We start from the raw sequence: 18262 nt of genomic DNA on the forward strand, positions 1-18262 counted from the left end.
TGGGCCTGTCAAGACAACCTCACTATCCTCAGCACACAGTGGGCCTGTCAAGACAACCTCACTGTCCAGCAGCCCCATCTCCCTCGCCCACCCCTGACTTGTGAGTTCAAGAGAAGTTAGAGACTGTTGGGTCATACAGACGGCTCTTCTCTTCCTTGACCATTTCCCCAGCCTCCTGTGTGAGGGAGGAGGGCTGTGTGTGAGCAGCACAGATGTGTGTGCGTCACATGTGTGTGCCTGGGTCTTAGTTCACTGAAGTTAAGTGCTGAGGCTTCCCTAGGATGGAGTTGAAGCCCCACCACCACAGGATGGGGTGAATCTTGGAGACCTCTGTTTTCCTCTTGAGCTCTCCCAGATGGGGTCCTGGGACGTTCATGGTTGTTGAGGCCCCCATGCTCACCAGGCCCACAGTGGGACTGTAGGGCTTTCCTACACAGCTGGCCTAGGGTGCCACCTGGCCTTGCTGATGTAGTTGTCTGACAAACAGTGTGTCTTGTTTGGAACAGTGGAGAAGCTGAGGTGGCATGGGACACTGAAAGACAGCAAGGGGATATTAGTATTCAGTGCTGTGTGCCCAGTATTGTTTCAGCTGCTATCGTAAGCTGGTCTTGGTGGCAAGCCAGTCTTTTGAGTTTTAGGCTAGCCCGGTCTACATAGTGAGACCTTATCTCAACACCGGGGCTGGAGTGATGGCTCAATGCCGGGGACCAGCCCTCTGCCCGGGTGGTCACAGCTATCTGGCTCTAGTTCTTGGGGATCCCACACCCTCTTCTGAAGGTACTAGACATGCACACACTGTGCAGACATAAATGCAGGTAAAATATTTATGCACACAAAACTAAAAACCTGGAAAAGAAGAACAACCCTGCATTTGCAAAGGGAGTCACTCAGCACAGCCCACAGGCTGTGCCAGTGAGTGCCTGAGCCAGAAGAGGTGAGGTTCCTGAGGGTTGAAAACTCACTGGAAGTTACAGCCACCGCCCAACTCCAGGTAAACAATCTCCAGAGCAGACTGCAAATCTCCCAGTAAACTCCAAGCAGTGCAGCGGCAGCACAAAGTCTGTAGAGGAAGGTGACCATGCTGGAGGGACAGAGTGAGCATTTGCTGTCTAGTAGAGTCCTGCCCAGTGAGGTGTGAAGATCTTGGCTGGACAGGGTAAGGAGAGTACTTGAAAGCCCTTCCCCTTTCCCTGGCCTTCCTGTAAGGCAGCTGCAAGGGCCCAGTGGGGCTCAGGTGGTGATTTTGGAGCCCACCTATGCCAGAATCAAGAACAAATCTCTTCAAAGGGATTAGGACAAAGGGCTTGTTTGTCCCACCCAGTGGACCCCTACAGGTGCCTCCCACCATCAGAGACAGGAGCAGAAGAGTCTCCCAGCCATTGGAAGTGGGTGTGTCCCTTGCACTGGGGTTGGGGCACAAGGTCCCTGCTTGAGCCTCGCATATCTGACCCTGCCACTGACTTTTGCTATAGCACCTGTCATCCGTGGCTGTTCGTTCCTTCTGCTTTACAAGTCTCACCTCTGGGAGGGTTCTGAGGCCTCATGGGGGCCCCAGCAACCAGTATGTGGGACCAGGATTGAGTTGAAAGGTGCTTAGGGAAACAAAAGGGAGCTGTCAGTGGGGCTGGGTGTCCTGAGTGTCTGTCATTCTCAGCCCTTTAATCCCCAGCTGACAAGGCTAGGCGGGAGTTATGTTGAATAACTGCTGCTGGCCTGGAATACCTGTGCAGGCACTGTATATGCTAAGGCTTCAGCCTCCAAAGTTGGTATTGGTACCCCTGGTTCTTTTCCAATACTTGAACTCAGCCTAACTATAAAGCCTGTAGCCTTTGCTGGGAGCACTTGAGGCCTGGGAACCCAGTGAGAGAAGTTGTCTACAGGCAGTCCTGCCCTGTGTTCATGGTCCTGGGTTCCAGGACCTTCTCAGAGACTGACCTACAGGTGCCTCAGCCCTTGTGAAAAATGGTAGGCCATTTTTGAGTCTGCTTAGGTTCCCCACACATCTTCCTGTGTACACGAAGCCATCTCTAGATTATCCTAATACACGGCAGGTCCCAGGCGCCCGGGTGAGAGGGTGACTGCTGTTTGGGAAATGGGAAAATAAATGTGTATGAGCTCAGCTCGGTTTCTTTCATGAATACTTTTGATTGTGGCTGGATAAATTCTCAGGCCCAGAAGCCATGGAGTAACAGAACCCTCTCTGTTACCATAAGTGGCATTTTTACCAGCCAATCAGCACTCCATCCAGTCAGCCCCCTCCCCAGCACATCCTGGTGGTGGGTGGGCTGGAAGGTGGGCTTCAGAATCCCAATTCATTCAAAAGTCTAGTGGATCATCGAAAAAGCAAGCAAAACCACGAAAAAGTAGGCCAAACTCATATGCCCTTCAGAAGCCTGGTCCAGCATCATGGAAAGGCCGTCTGGGCCATGGTGCTGATGCTGAGGAGTCCTGCAGGGCGGGAGGGCGGGCAGTTGGAGTTCAGTGTCACCGAAGGGCATTTGTCCATCCGTCAAACATTGTGTGTTTTGTGTCTGCAGATGTAAAATGAGTAACTCCCAGCTCTGTCCTAAAAAAGAGAGCTAGTGTTTGTCAAGGAGTGACGTGGCAAGGACAGGAGATACAGTTCTTTGGTTCTCTGGCTACCGCAGAAGGACATTTTTCTTAGTCTGTTTTCTGTTCCTGTAGCAGTAAATTTGAGGCTGGGTAATCCATGAAGAACAGAGGTGGACTTGTAGTAATTCTAGAGATTGGGGAGTCCAGGGCATGACACCTCTGCTGGGGATCTTTATCCCGTGTCATAATAGCATCACATGCTCAGGAGGGGAGAGAGATCCAGTCATTTGACTAACCAGCTAACCCCTCCCCCACACAATGGCCTTATTAAATTTATGGCTTTCTCACATTTTGACAGTTGCCAGCCACCTCTTCATCCTGTGACAGTAGCACTAAAATATCAATGTGGGTTTGAGAGAGAACATTTAAGCTATGGTGTGTATGTGTGTGTGTGTGGGGGCCAGTGTTGAAGAGATGGCTCAGAGGCTGGTCTTCCAGAGGACCCAGGTTCGATTCCTACCACCCACGCAATGACCCTCAGCTATCTCCAACTCCAGTTTCTGGGGGAGCTGATGTCCTCTCTGCCTCCGAAGGCACCAGGCATACACATGGTACATATGTAAAACATCTCTATGCATAAAAATAATTACCACCCTCACACCCCCCCTCCCAGTAGTCCAAGGTTTTTCTGGCTGGAACAGATCTTCTGACCATGAGAGACATCCAAGGGCAAACCAGCATGCCATTGTGAAAAGAAGAGTCTGAGTAACTCATTCAGATGGCTTACGTCCTGCCTCTTTAAACCTTTCTCAAGTTCTCTGTCATCTACAAGTTCAAGGCCCCCTTCTGAGGCATGTGAAGCCACCTCTCCAAGTTCCTCTCCCTGACCCAAATTATTATTATTGTTATTATTATTTCTTCTTCTTCTTTTCTTCTTTTTCCTCCTTTTCCTCTTCCTCTTCCTCCTCCTTTCCCTCCTCCTCCTTTCTTCTTTTCTTCTTCCTCCTCTCTCTCCTTTCTCCTCTTCTTCCTCCTCTTCCTCTTCCTCCTCATCCTCTTCCTCCCCCTCCTCACCCCTCTCCTCCTCTTCCTCCTCTTTCTTCCCCAAGACAGTGTTTCTCTATGTAGCCCTGGCTGTCCTGGAACTCACTCTGTAGACCAGGCTGGCCTCGAACTCAAATCTGCCTGTCTCTGCCTCCCAAGTGCTGGGATTAAAGGTGTGTGTCACCACTGCCCGGTGTTGATCAGAATTTCTGAGCTACTTTCCTTAACCACACATGCTGCTCTCTGGCCTTGAGTGACTCAGACCCTGGAGTACTTGTCTATCCTTCTCCTCCTTACTCTGTTCACCCTGGGGACTCTGCTCTGAGCATCTCCTTCATACCCTTCTGCATCCTGCACTGGGCTGGGTTAGGTTTCTTCATCTAAGATCTCAAAATACATTCTGTCCATTACTGTTCCTAGCCTTACGTACAGCCCAGGTCTAGGATATGGACTATGCTATTTAGTTACCTTAAGCAGTGTGATCTTAACATTGTCACCAAGAGGTGTCCTTGCACAGTACATAGTGGTCTCCTCCCTTCCTCACCTCGGAGTAAGCTGTGTTTCACCTTTGTTGTATTCTGAGGCAGGGTTATGGAACACAGGTGTGATTTGAACGCTTACCTGATTTGAAATCTTACCTGAGTCTCCAAAGTGCTGGGAATATGGCACATATGCCTGTACCACAATTCGTAAATAAAGGGAACCAAGGCCCAGAGAGGTGGACTGTCTCACCAGATACACAGGGAGCGGGAGGAGTGAGCTGAGGCCCAGGACTCCGGTGCCTGGACTCAGCCGTGGATGCTGTATTGGTCACTCTTCTCCTTTCTGTAACCAAATGCTCAACAGAAAACAACTTGAAAGAGGAACGAGTTAATCTCAGTTTCCAGAGAGACAGTTCATGGTGGGGCAGGCAAGGCGGCTTGTTTACAAATTAGGAAGTGGAGGAAAATGAACCCCGGTACTTAGGTTCCTTCTCCATGGGATGGTGCCTCCCGATTCAGGGAGGGTTGACCTCTCTAGAAATGACCATCCAGACTTTCTCGGGTTTGTGTTTCCTAGGCGATTCTACATCCAGAGAAGCTGACAATGAAGAGTAGCCCAATGCCTGTCAACCTGCCACTGTACATGTATGGCTCTAAGTGTGTCTAGTTAATCTGTAAAGTCTCCAGAGTCTTAACAGTGCCAACATTGTTCAAAAGTCCAAGTTCAAAGTCTCTTCTAAGACAAGGGCTGGAGAGATGGTTCAGTGGTTAAGAGCACTGACTATTCTTCCAGAGGTTCTGAGTTCAGTTCCCAGCAACTACATGGTGGCTCACAGCCATCTGCATGAGATCCCATGCCCTCTTCTGGTATGTCTGAAGACAGCTATAGTGTACTCACATACATAAAATAAAATCTTTTTTTTTCCCTCGAGTCAGGGTTTCTCTGTGTAGCCCGGGCTGTCCTGGAACTCACTCTGTAGACCAGGCTGGCCTCGAACTCAGAAATCCGCCTGCCTCTGCCTCCCAAGTGCTGGGATTAAAGGCGTGCACCACCACCGCCCAGCAAAATCTTAAAAGACTCAAGGCAAACTCTATAAGTGGAAGCCCCTATAAAATAATTGCGTTCCATATTCCTGATGCATGACCACACAGAATCAGTGTAGGAGGGAATTGAGGCACAATAAGGAAAGATGACACCAAAGCTAGACCAAAACCTGCAGAACAGACAGACAGACAGACAGACAACCCTAAAGCCCAGGTCCAGCATCTGCAACTGATGGCATCATCAAAGGATCTGAACAGCCATGTCTCTCCAACTCTGTCACCTGCAGCACACAGCCTTTCTGTTTGGCCCATGGTCCTGGCATCTCCAACATCCTGGGGTCTCCTCTGCTGTTAGACTTCACCATGATGCTTTCACAGGATGGCTTCTCAGGGCCCCACACGGAACCCGAACCCGCCACACACACACACACTGGCTGGATTCATTTGCTTTCTGGAACTTTGCTGCAAGCCTCTATAGCCCTTTAACTCTTCGCTTGCATGTTTGCATGCCTACACAGCACCACGCTGACAACCCTGTGAGGGGTTGCTGCCTGCTGGAGATGCACTCTGACCTCTTGTGCCTCAACTGCACTGACCTCTCTGCTTTTGGCCCAGGGGAAACACCCCTTCAGCTGCATTCCTGTCCAATCACAGAGCTCTTTCCCTACCGTCCCAGGGCAGAGTGTGGGGATTCCCTTAGTGGTGCTAATCTTGATGATTTACCGGCTTTCCCTGCAAACTCGCCGGATTGACCTCCCATGTCCCTTATCTGTTCTCTCTCACTGTGGATCTGACTGCAGTGAGCAGTAACCCTGGCACAGACTGAGTGTCACTATCTTCAGATTTTCTCCACAAAACAAATTAGCCCATTGCCTTTCGTGTTATCTTCATCCAGGTTCTCAGGGCATGGTCAGAACGAGCCCGGATGTGATGTGGACGGCCTCTGGGAAAGTTCCCAGTAGAGTTCTTGTTCACCTCTGAAACCCCATGAGCTGAGTCTTCCTTGGTTGTTTTTTCTCTCTCCAAATCCTGCTCTTCCAGATTTCCATTGCCATGGCCCCGTGTGCTCCTTTCCCAGTATTCTCGGGTGTTTCTAGCCTGTAGAGCCAGGCTCTTCCACATTCCTTCTGCAAACCAGTCCAGCGGGCTGTGGACCACATGGCCTGGCCTATCACAGCACTGGCCCCTGCTCCTGGAACAGACTTCCTGTGTCAGTTACTTTTCTTATTCCTGTAACCAAATACCAAACAAGAGCAATCTGAAGGAGAGACAATTTATTTTGGCTCACAGTTTAAGGGAAAACGGTCTATCATGCTGGGGCGGGTATGATGGTGATGCTCACATCTGTGCAGATTACAAAGCAGAGAAACGTGGAAGCTCGGCCCACACTCTCCTCTTTCCCTTTTTATTCAGTCCAAGAGCCCAGTCCATGAGATAGTGATAGCAACATTCAGGAGGGTCACAGACACACCCAGGCAGTAGATCACCTAGGTCAGTGATTGACAACCTGTGAGTGGTGACCCCTTTGGGGATTGAATGACCTTTTCATAGGGGTCACCTAAGGCCATCAGAAAACACAGCTCTTTACGTTATGATTCATCACAGTAGCAAAATTGCAGTTATGCAGTAGCAATGAAAATAATTTTATAGTTGGGGGTCACCAGGTGGGGCACTACATTAAAGGGTCACAGCATTAGGAAGGCTGACAACCACTTCCCTAGGCAATTCTAAATCCAGGTGACAAGGAAGATCAACCTCACACCTGTCCATGGACTGAATGACATCCCAGAGGAAGGAACAGGAGGGAGGCTGCCTGGAGGAGCTAGCCTCTGGACCACAGATAAGGCCGGCAACTTGGTTGCTAAGTGATAGGAGAGGAGCTCTTTTAGATCCTGTGTACCAAGGGGGGAGGGGGTGACTCATATAGGAGGGACATCATGTGAAGTGATTCTCCTAGAGAGTTGAAGATTCCACACAAGAACACCAGGGCACCATTGTCAGACTATGGTAACGAAACTGGCCCAAACAGAGAGCTCAAAGATTCTTTTTGTTTTTTTTTTGTTTTGTTTTCGAGACAGGGTTTCTCTGCATATCCCTGGCTGTCCTGGAACTCACTCTGTAGACCAGGCTGGCCTCGAACTCAGAAATCTGCCTGCCTCTGCCTCCCAAGTGCTGGGATTAAAGGCGTGCGCCACCACTGCCCGGCTAAGCTCAAAGATTCAAAGACTGGTTTTCTCTGATCCTAGATCTGTGGTTTTTTTTTTTGTTTGTTTTTTGTTTTTCTTTTTGTTTTTTTTTAAAAGACAAGGTCTTACTATACAGCCCAGAATGGCCTCGAACTCAGGCCCTTCCTGCCTTAACCTCCAGACTGGTGATTTCATCCATGCCTGGCTGCTGTGTGATCTTGGTCCAGTGGTGAAACCTCTCTGACCTCCAGTTCTAACTAGAAAAGGAGCAGGTGAGATTAGAACACAGCAAAGCTCCATCCAGCTCAGGCATTTTGTGTGTCCACATGATGGAGAGTGGAAGACGTGCGTGGGGCCCCGCCCGTGGGCTGGTCATCTGGGAGCTGAGCGGCTTCTTTTTGGCCTGGCTGTGCCACAGCCGCAGGATGGTGTTTGTGAAAGCTGGAGAGCGCAGCACATTCCCTCTCTAATTAGATAGCGTCATCGTAACCATTTTGAATGAGATAAGTTTCCTTGCGTGATGTCCCGAGTTGCTCCCCGAAGCGCTCATTAGTCACTTCCCTGCAGCTGCCTTATTGTTTTCCAGATGCCAGCCGGGGGACTTGGCATTTCCCTTCCCTGATTGGAGTGGGCAAGGCTGAGTTGGGAACATCGGCAAGCATCACAGGGAGGGGCTTTGCGGCTTTTGCTCTTCCTCCTCATGCCTTCCGGGGCCACCACCTCACATTAGGGGCCTCAAAGCAGATACCTATACTTCTGGGTTGAGACTGGCGCCTGGTGGCCACAGAAAAGCTCAACACATGTTTATGAGGCCCTTAGTGTGTCTGGCCTGAGGGTACAAATGAGTTGCATGTTCCCGCTCTTCAATGCCCTCCCTCCTTAGCCAGGTGCCCCTTAGGAGGGCGCTTCAAGCACGCTTGCAATGTTTTATTCATCGTCTTCCTCTGTGCCATCCTTCCCAGGCTCTACTCAGTGAGAAGCCTCCCATAGCGCCTGACATGACCACCAGGTGGTGCTGTGCGCCCACAGTTGAGGACTTCCGGGGCGTTTGGAAGAGAAACAGGTTATCATCAGAGGCCTGTGCAATTTTCTTGACTAGGAGGCCTGGAAATAGGCCTCGGAGGTCTGAGAAAAGAATCTAGGAAGGACCCTGGGCTGTCAATCCCGGGATCATCTTGGCACACCCTGGTAAGGATGAAACTGAAATTCTGTGCTTTCCACCTTCCTTGCCCAACTCACCAGGACACCGGCTGAAAGTGTGAGAGTTTGGAGACACTCTGCAAAGTGCTGGAGGGGGGAAGGGTCCTCACATTACTACCCGCTGTGGTTTCCCAGGTGCTCCCGTGTAACTGCGCTAGCTGTCTTTCCCTTACCCAACTAGATATGCATAATGCATCAGATGTCTTAAAATATGCACATGACTTCACGCAGGAGAGGGATGCTGGGGGAAAAAACCCTTATGACACAGATTTTAGCTTTTGATTTTTTTTCACTCTGGGAGAAATTTTATTTCGCCCCAGCCTGGCTCTTTGCCAGCTCTCATTCCCCTCTCTCCAGTCCTTTCCCACTCCCCTCCTCCTCCCGCCCCCAACTGCCTGCCTCCTTTGCCTCTAGCTGCCTTTTCTCCTCTTCCTCCTGTGTCCTGGCCCTTTTCATTGTGACCCTTCCCATCCTAACCGATGGTTGGATTGGTCTTCTCCCCTGACGGCTTTTTAGCTCTTTTTGATTTCTGTGAATCTTCCTCATTGACAGTGTTCTGATCTGGCCCCGCCCCCTGGACCAAATTGCTTTCTGCATTCAACCATCCCCGCCCCCGCGGTGCCAGGCAGGCTCTTCCTAATCACGCATAGGCTGCCCTTCAGCCACCAGCTTTTCCCGTTTGTTACAAGGGAATTTCTGTCCATCTCTGCAGACCCCGAGGGCTGAGGGCGGAGGGACCCACTGCATGGAGCTGTTCCCTGTCCTTGTTTTAAGGTACAGACTCCATCCATACTTTGCCTGAGCCTCACTCTCTCGTTTGATGGCTGAGAGGAATTCTGACTCAGAGAGGGCAGTCTCCAGGCTACACAGCGGGGAAGAAGGATATGGAACCAAGGCTCGTCTCTTGCTTTGCCCCCACTGACTTGGTGCTTCGAAAGCTCCCAAGCGTCTCTCCACAGGGTGGAAAGGATCCCTTTCTCAGCTGACAGAACTGTGGGGCCATCCAGAGCATTGCACACCGGCTTTCTGTATGCAGACTGGGCTCAGCAGCTAGTGGGCGTCTCTCTCTTGTCAGGGTTAAGAGCTCTGGTTCTGAGCTCAGATCCAGGGCTCTCCTTAGCTCATTCATTCTGTGGCATACGGGCTGGAAGTGCAAACTGATGCCGTGTAGCCCCAAGGACACAACGGAGGAAGATGCTGCAGTGCTGCTTCTAGAACACAGCCTTCTTCTCCTCATCATCCAAAGGCCCTTCAGGTTCCTAGAAATCTTGCACACAAGGTTTTGTGCCCTGGGAAAAGAGTTATCTTTTTCATAGACTCCTTTGGCCTGGTGCAGGTTTCCATGGTTACAGTGAGGTGAGGTGAAAGAACTTGCCCCCACTTTCCCAACTCCTGGAATCCTCGGGGAGCACTGGCACCCAGCACTGGCAGACCTTGGCCTTCAGACTGGAACCTGCTGGCTTTTATTGTCAAGGTGGCCTTGGGCTGTCACTTTGCTTTTCTGGCCTGGATGTCCTCAACTGTAAGATTGAGGTGACAGTCAACAGCCATTTTCCAGGGGCCTAGGGGTGGACATATGTGTAGCGTGGTTAGCAGGACTTGAGCATGGCAGGTAACAATCTCTGGGTAGGGTGGAGCTTGGGATCAGAGTTCTGTGGACGCTCTGAGCTGGAATGGGGTCACATTTCTCTTTTGTCTCCCTTTACCAGCCATGTTTCAACTCCATTCTTGTTGAATTCGAGGCTTTTTTGAAAAAAGGTGTACGGGTGTTTTTTGTCTGTTTGTGAACCAAGTGTGTGTCTGGTGGGGGAGGAGAGCACTGAATTTTCTGGAGCTGGAATTACAGGTGTGAGGTACCATGTGGGTTTGGGGAACCCAGGTCCCTTACAAGAGCAGACAGTATTCTTAACTGCTGAACCATCTGTCCAGTCCAGGAGTCAGGGTTCTTAAGGGGCAGAAGCTTCCTGGGAGCCCTGGACAGGGAACACTGGATAGACACTTGATAGCTCTCAGGCACCAGGCTTTAGAAGCCTCCAGATTTCCAAAGCCCCCAGGCAGGATTTCATAGGAATTAAAGTCCCACCCTCTCTTGTGTCCCAGGGTGGGGGTGGAACATGTACCATTATTATCACAGTGTGGTCATACTGGGTTTGTCTATTGGTCTGCTGTTAATATCCTAGCCCAAGAAGCAGCTGGAGTTTCCCAGGGCTCCTGAGCCCTGCTTTGCAAAATTTCATTTGAATAAGGAACCTTAGTGATTAGACAAAGGAGTGCATTTGCGCATGTGTGCATTTGCGTGTGCACATGTGTGTGAGTATGTTTGTGAGCATGTGTGTACATGCATGTGTGTTGAGGGACCAGAGACCTGTCTTTCAAAGAATACAACTCACCTCCCTGAATCCTCCCACTGAGTTAGGGCAATAGTGGGGAGTGTGGTTGAATCTACCCTTGGCTCATGGTGATCGTTCCTGCTGGTCAGCCACTTAACCTCCCTGGACAGGACCAGCTCATCTCCTTCATGATGCTGCATCCCAGGCCTTCCTCCCTGTTGACGGTAAAGGGTCTGAGCCAGCCACGGCAAGTTGTGACACACCCAGTGTACATCTCTGCGGAAGCCTGGGTTTGGCCTACTGGCAGGTGCTCACCGGCAGAAGATGTCCAACAGCCATATTCTTCCTTAGTCCTGCCTTCTGATGCTGCTAACTGTGCCTCAGTGTACCCATCTGAATAGATGGAAGAGAATGGGAACAGAGGAAGCCTCTATACTGACCCTGACTTCCTGTGCCTTACCAGTCCTGGGTGCTCAGAGCACAGCAGGGGCTTTAGACATAAACTTAAGATGGTAGAATGTGCTAGAACGACCCATGGAAATGTATAGGCCTAGTGAAGAAATTTCAGGTGAAATCTAAGAGGAAGCTGAGAGGAGGCTCTGGGGCCTTTGCTTTAAGCACTTTTTGTCTACTTGGGACTCGGTGCTCCCTCCTTCTTTTTAGTACTGGGGATTGAACCTAGGGCCTCGAAGAGTCCCAGTCCTGGACTGCTATATCATGGGGGATGGAAAGGAAGACGGACTCTCCTCTTCCCCAGGTTTCCCAGTTCATGGTCTAGTCAGAGGCCTAGAGTGAGAGGAAATTTACTTAAAAGCTGCAAAGAGAGCTGGGAGATTCTCATCTGCACCCCCAGCACTCAGGAAGCTGAGGCAGGAGCATCATGAACTTCGGCCAGCCTGGGCTACATAGTAAGATCCTGTCAAAATAAATAAATTAAGTTAAATATATTAGTATATAAGTGTATATCTAAGTATATATGTATATATAATATATATTGTATGTAAGTAAATAAGTGTATATATAAGTATGTATATATAATATATATTGTAAGTATATATATGTATATATGTGTATACACACATATCTATGTATATGTGTATGCACACATATATATGTATATATATGAATAGCAGCACATATTTTTAATCTCAGCACTCAAGAGACAGATCTCTGAGTTCAGGCCAGCCGAGGCTACATGGCAGACAGACAAACAAAGCAAAAACCAAAACAACAAAGCCATAAAGACAGGCAGTTGTAAAAACCACATTTATTGAGAGCATACTATGTGCTAGACACTGCATAGCTGATCGACTTTCAGACAGGAGACCTCTGAGTATAGCTAGTTCTTACCCCAGCTGACAGGGCGTCAGCACACCATGAGTTCCTGTGACAGAATACGAGGCAGAGACAACTTATGGAGAGAAATTATTTTAGCTCATGGCTCTAAAGGGTCCAGTTCATGGCCAATTGGCTCTGTGGTTCCAGAGAAGGCCGTACATGGTGACAGTACATGGTGACAGAGGATGTTCATATCATGGGAGCCAGAGTCAGTGAGAGAGGAACTGGGGACCAAAGAGTACCTCTGAAAGCATATCCCCAATAACCCAGTTCCTTCAGCTAGGCATTACCTCTGAAAGCTTCTTTTTTTTTTTTTCTTTTTTTGGTTTTTCGAGACAGGGTCTCTCTGTGTAGTCCTGGCTGTCCTGGAACTCACTCTGTAGACCAGGCTGGCCTCAAACTCAGAAATCCACCTGCCTCTGCCTCCCAAGTGCTGGGATTAAAGGCGTGCGCCACCACTGCCCAGCCTGAAAGCTTCTAGAACCTTCTGAAATAGTGCCACCAGACGGGAGCATAGGAACCTGTGGGTAAATTTCTATTTAAACCGTAATAATAGGAGAGGAAACTGAGGACCAGAGAGGTGAATAGATGTGACCAGAGGGGTTAGAAGTAACAGCAGGGGTTTGATGTCCCCAAACATGTAATGGCAACTTCCTTTCTGGACATGGGAGAGCATGGTGGTATCTCTGCTACTTTACCACCAGGGTCTGGTGTCTGCACAATTGTGAGTCTCTGGAGTGGAGACAGGAAGAAATGGAGTCCTAAGACATATGTTAGTTAACTCAGGCTAGAGGTATGACCAACTGAGACCAGAGGAAACAGACGATCAAAGACTGAGTGATCAGACAGTTGGGAGGGCAGAAAATGGACCCCTCCTGACTCCCAACTTCCCTTGGAGAACTTCCATGCGACCTTGGACAGAACACTTAACTTCCAGTTACCTGGTCTGCAACTTGGGCCTGACATTCCCCACCAGCCTCACCTTCTTATGTAGGCTGAGTTTTCAAAGATAAAATCGTGGAGATGTTTTTCAGAACTGGAGCAAGAACCCGGGGTATCGTGCATGGCTAAGCAAATGTTCTACCTCCGAGCTACATTCCCAGGCCTTGCTGCTGGTCTTCAGGCTGTCGGTGTTGCTGTGTTCAGAAAGCAGGCATGCTCATGAAGCCAACGGGTGGGTACTGAGTTGGAAAAGTGGGTGCTGCCACCTCCAACTTTATTTGCCCAAGGCAAGGTAAACATAACAGGCTGAGGTTTCTAACTGTCTTCTCCACTCTCTCACTGTCTGGGTGGAGAGTCTTCAGCTCTGTGGGATTTTTATCTTCTCCACAGTGAGGCCCTGGTAGGTACTTAACTTGTAAGTTGCTTTGTATTGGTCTGCAACAAGGATCAGGCCCTGGTCCTGGCTCCATCATTAGACCTTGGCCAAACCATTCATCCTTTTCCTGCCTCTTCAGTTAAACACAGAAGCAGCCTCTCCTCTTTCTACCCACAAAGGCCCTCGTATTTGAGATACCAGGTCAATAATGGATGCGAAAAGCACAGCACAAATGTAAGAGCCGCTTCTAAGTTTATACCACCCTGTATCTTAGGCCTTTGTCATCTCTCTCAGCACTCAGAGCTAACCTCACAGCTGACTCTCAGCAGGGCATTAATGAATGGAGACAGGCAGCTTCTGGAGGGAGCATTCACAATCTGGGGACCTGCTGCTTCTAGTGTTGACAAGCCATAGGACTCTGAGCCAGCCCAGGCCCTCTTGGCTTTGGTTTCCTATATGCAGATTGCAGGCTTGGGTTAGGCGATGTTTAGGGAGGCTTCCCAGCCCAGGCGGCTCTGAAGTGGGGGACCGGTTAAAGACATGCACCTTCTCACGGAGGACCCTTTTCTTATTCGACTAGTGCATATCCACTAACAGCCCCGCCCCAGGAGCCTTCTCCTCTTTAACTGTCTCGAGGGGCACACCGGCAGTTGGGCAGTCGAACTTCTGTCATGACGGGGGGGACTACTGTGGTTCAGAGAGGATAGACCGCTTGCCCAAAATGTCACTGCTAGGGAACTATAGGGCTGGGGTTCAAGATCGGGCCTGCACCCAGAAGACAAGCTTATTCCACCTGTCACAACCTCCTATTTCTACACCCCTTTGTCTTCTCATCCTGAGGCCTGGATTCTAGAAACCAGCCAGCCCTTTAACACTGGGGGATTGGCGGGGGGGGGGGGGGGGCAAGGGTTCTAGGCTGTGTTTTCTCAGGCTGATGGCAACCCCCTCCCCTGCTCCCCGGCTGGAGGTGGGGTTCTAGGTGAGCTGGGAGCCTAGTGATAAGGATTAGCTTCCTGGCCCTGCCTCTCCCCTGCAGCCTGCTGACCTTGAACTGGTTACCCCTCTCTGGGGTTAGGCCAGCTCTGCTGAGCAGGTCTGGTCTCCTTGGGGAGAGCAGGTGCTCCAGGCTCAGGCGAGGATAACGAGCGCTCCTCACACACCTTGCCCCCTTGAAGTTACCATCTGGCAGACAGATGCGCCTCCCAGGCCTCTCCGGCTTCCCAGGTCTCCTTCCCAGGGTGCAGGAGCTTCTGGGTTTGAGGCCCCAGCATCTCCCCAGAGCTTCATTAAGACTGTTGTTATAAGAGAGGTCCCGGAGGGCAGAAGGCCACAGGCCCGGGGCGTCCCCAGCGAGTCAGAGGGCGCTAGGAGCAGGGCATCCCGGGCAAGCCCAGAGTAATGAGGTTCTCCCCTATCCCGCGGGAGGCGGGGCTGTCCCCTCCTCCCCTCCTTCTTGTCCGGGGGGGGTGCGGGGGAGCCAGGGCAAGGCACAGAGGGACAAGAAGTGAGAAAAAGGCCTTCCTGGCAGATCCAGTGGGTACGGGGGCAAAGGAATGCCCGGCAGGGTCTAAGTGGGGCACAAGTGTGGTGGGGGAAGGGAGAGGAGTGCCTGAGGGTCGCCCAGTGCGCTGCGATCCTCGACCTCTGTAACTGGCCTCCGGGGAGGTCAGCATCCGCGTCCTTCCCGGCCTTTCGTCCTCGGTCCCCTCCCCTCCCGCTGCTTCGGGTTCCCCTCGGGAGTCACAGCCAGCCGAGCCGGCGCGCACAGGCTCCGGGTAGGGTAAACACTGCGCGGGAGGGGCGCGGGCCGTGCGGGGCGGGGCGGGGCGGGGCGCACCGGGGCCCCTCGGCGCGGGCCGGACTGAGGGGACAGGGGGCGGGGGCAGGAAGCCAGCCGCGGTCCGGCGCGGCCCCGTGACGTCGCTTAGCTTCCAGGGATCTCTCCCCGAGGCCCACGGGTCCCCTCCTCCCTCCCTCCTCCAGCGCCTCGCTTCCAGCCTGGGCTGGCATTCTCGCTAGCAGCACTCAGGCTGCTCCTCCGTCCCTGCCTCCCTCTTTCCCCCTCTCTTCTCCTTCCTTCTCCGACCCTCTTGTTTCTCCCTCCTTTCGCTTCTCCGCTCTGCCTCTCCGATCCAGATCTAGTTTCCCCCCTTGTCTTTTTCTCCCTCCTTCCTCACCCTCCCTCCTCCCGCCGCTCTCCTTGCCTTCTTCTGTCTTTCTGTTTTTCTCCCCGTCGCCCTCTCGGTTTCTTCCCTCCCTCCCTCCCTCCGGGTTTCCTCCCCCCGCCCGCCCTCCTCCTCGCTCCCCTCCCCCCTCAGCCGCTCGCTGCTTCCTAGTCCCTGAGTCGTCGCCACCGCCGCCGCCCGCACCCGCGGCAGGACCGGCCCGCGCGCTCCCCGGGGTGCGCCCACCTCGGTCCCGCGCCCTCCGGGCTCGCAGGGACACCCTCCTCCCCGCGCGTTCGCGGCCCCGCCCGGCTCGGCCCCCGCCCCACGCCGGAGAGCGCCGAGGATGTGAGTCCTGCCCGCCGCTGCCGGAGCAGCAGCCACTCGCGCGCGGAGCCCGAGCGCAGCGCAGCTCAGCTGCGGGCGCTCGCTGGGTCGCTCGCGCGGGCTGCGCGCTCCTGCCCCAAGCGCTGTCCCTCCCCGGCCTCTCCCCGGCCCCAGCGCTGCGGCAGCCCCAAGGGCCGTCCCCGGCCGGCCATCCCCGGCCCCAGCGCCGCTGACCCTGTCCTCCGCGGGCGGGGACGCGGGCGGAGGAGGTGCCGCCTCGGAGCCCCCGGACGCGACCATGTCGGAGGTGCTGCCCTACGGCGACGAGAAGCTGAGCCCCTACGGCGACGGCGGCGACGTGGGCCAGATCTTCTCGTGCCGCCTGCAGGACACCAACAACTTCTTCGGCGCCGGGCAGAGCAAGCGGCCGCCCAAGCTGGGCCAGATCGGCCGGAGCAAGCGCGGTGAGTTCCCCGCCCCTTATCCCCTGCGGTGCTGGTGCTGCAGCCTGGCAGGAGCGCAGGGGTCCCCGCGGTGGGGAGGGGGGGATCATCTGCGGGATCTAGGGATCCCCCCTGCGGCGGAAGCTGGGTCGGGCTCCGGGCAAGAGTCCGCGTTTGTCTGGGCCACCAACAGGGTCACCCGGGGGCGTGGTAGCCTCTACTTGCAGCCGAGGCCCAAAGGTTATACCCGCGTCCTCAACCGCACCAAAGTTTGCTTTTAGATTTCACACCCCTCCCCCTTTTTGCGCAGTGGAGTCGTATCTGCACTCCCTCTGCTCTGCCACCCTGGGATAACGGGTCCCGGAGCTTCTTAGGGGGTCTGCGGAGGGGTCTGCGGAGGAAGGATCTTAACTCCCGGCGCGGAAGGCGAGGAGCGTTCAGGTCGCACAGGCTTTTCACTGTTACTTGCCAGAGGGGATAAGGGTGGTCTAGCTTGGGATATTGAACTTGGAGAAGCTCCAGAGAACCGGAGACGCAGGATGCTGCCGGAAAAGACTGGGGTGCCGAGGTGAAGGGGGGAGATATTCGGGGGACCGAGGTGGGCTGAGAGCTACCGAGCGAGCCTGGGACTCAAGTCTAGGGAGGACGCTGAAGCGCTGGGACAATGAGGGTGACCGACAGGGCGTAGAGACCCAGGGTCCTGCACAGGTGATCTGATCATTCAGTACGGGAACCCGTGGAGGGACTGAGAGAGGCCAAGAGGAGACAGCAAGGCAGGCGGAAGAGGCGGCCAGAGGCAAAGCCCCAGGCGGCAGCGAAGGGAGGTTCTGCCCTTTGCCGAGGCACAGAGAGCGGAGGGGCGGAGGCCACCGGCCTGGGCACGCGAGGGGGGACACCCGTGCAGGCCAGGCCTAAACTCTCCAGCCGTTGATGGGCGTGGGAACCTACCCCAGCTTCCTTCCTGCTCCGGGCTTCTTCGAACCCGGCCTGGGCTACCGGCACTAGTGTTCTGAAGACCTCAGTTTCCCTTTCTCTCCTTGAAAAGCCCAGGAGACTTCTTTGTAAATGGATGCATCCGGCTGCAGTCGAGCTGGGATGGCTCCCTATAGCTCGCTCTTTCTTAGAAGAATCCAGCAAGGATGAGGGTTAGACAGTGGAGCAGTTCAGAACCAGGCAGGGAAAGGAGCCTAGGGCGATGGGGCTGTTCACTCTGCATGGAGCAGCCAGCCTTCCTTCCTCGCCTTACCCTGCACCCCCATAGTGGGGATAGGCAAAATATCTGCGACCCTTGGCTAGCCCAAGCTCTCTCACCTTTCTCTCCCTCTCCCTCTTTTTTTTTTTTTTCTGCAGTTGTTATTGAAGATGATAGGATTGATGACGTGCTGAAAACCATGACCGACAAGGCACCTCCTGGTGTCTAACTGCCCCAAAGACAATGTGTTGAGGGAAAGAATAAGAAGAGTGGCGGGCTGTGACAGTGACTGACAAAAAGCACGAGATGGAGAAAACACTTTGAAATTTATTATTAGCTTGCTACCTGCGATGAAATCAGCAACCTGTGTCTCAAGTCAGGGAGACAGATGAGGTGGGTGGAGGAGGTGGCGGAGGAGGAGGTGGAGGAGGAGGAGGAGGAGGCGGCAGCAGCTCTGGGCTCCTCTATAAAAACAAAAGTTAAAAAAAACACAAAAAGTAAAAAAAATAAAAATAAAAATCACTATATACACACATATAAAAGAAAAAAGTCTCAGTTGCAGCTATTTGTCAAAATTAACACCTGTTTCTTTTTATATATGGTAAATATTGTGCAATTATAGATCTGGATTTTGAACCAC

At 52.6% G+C, this 18262-nt stretch overlaps 1 protein-coding gene across 1 annotated transcript; it reads left to right on the plus strand.

Moving 5' to 3' along the window:
- The first annotated feature begins 16248 nt into the window (after nt 1–16248).
- Camk2n1 (calcium/calmodulin dependent protein kinase II inhibitor 1) lies at nt 16249–18021 on the plus strand. The gene is made up of 2 exons (XM_028759918.1): nt 16249–16451; nt 17781–18021. The coding sequence occupies exons 1-2, from the start codon at nt 16286–16288 to the stop codon at nt 17849–17851; spliced, it is 237 nt and encodes a 78-aa protein (XP_028615751.1). The 5' UTR covers nt 16249–16285; the 3' UTR covers nt 17852–18021.
- The last annotated feature ends 241 nt before the right edge of the window (nt 18022–18262 follow it).

The sequence above is a fragment of the Grammomys surdaster genome, unplaced genomic scaffold (genome assembly GCF_004785775.1).
Source record: "Grammomys surdaster isolate TR1022 unplaced genomic scaffold, NIH_TR_1.0 126313, whole genome shotgun sequence".
Lineage (NCBI taxonomy): Eukaryota > Metazoa > Chordata > Mammalia > Rodentia > Muridae > Grammomys > Grammomys surdaster.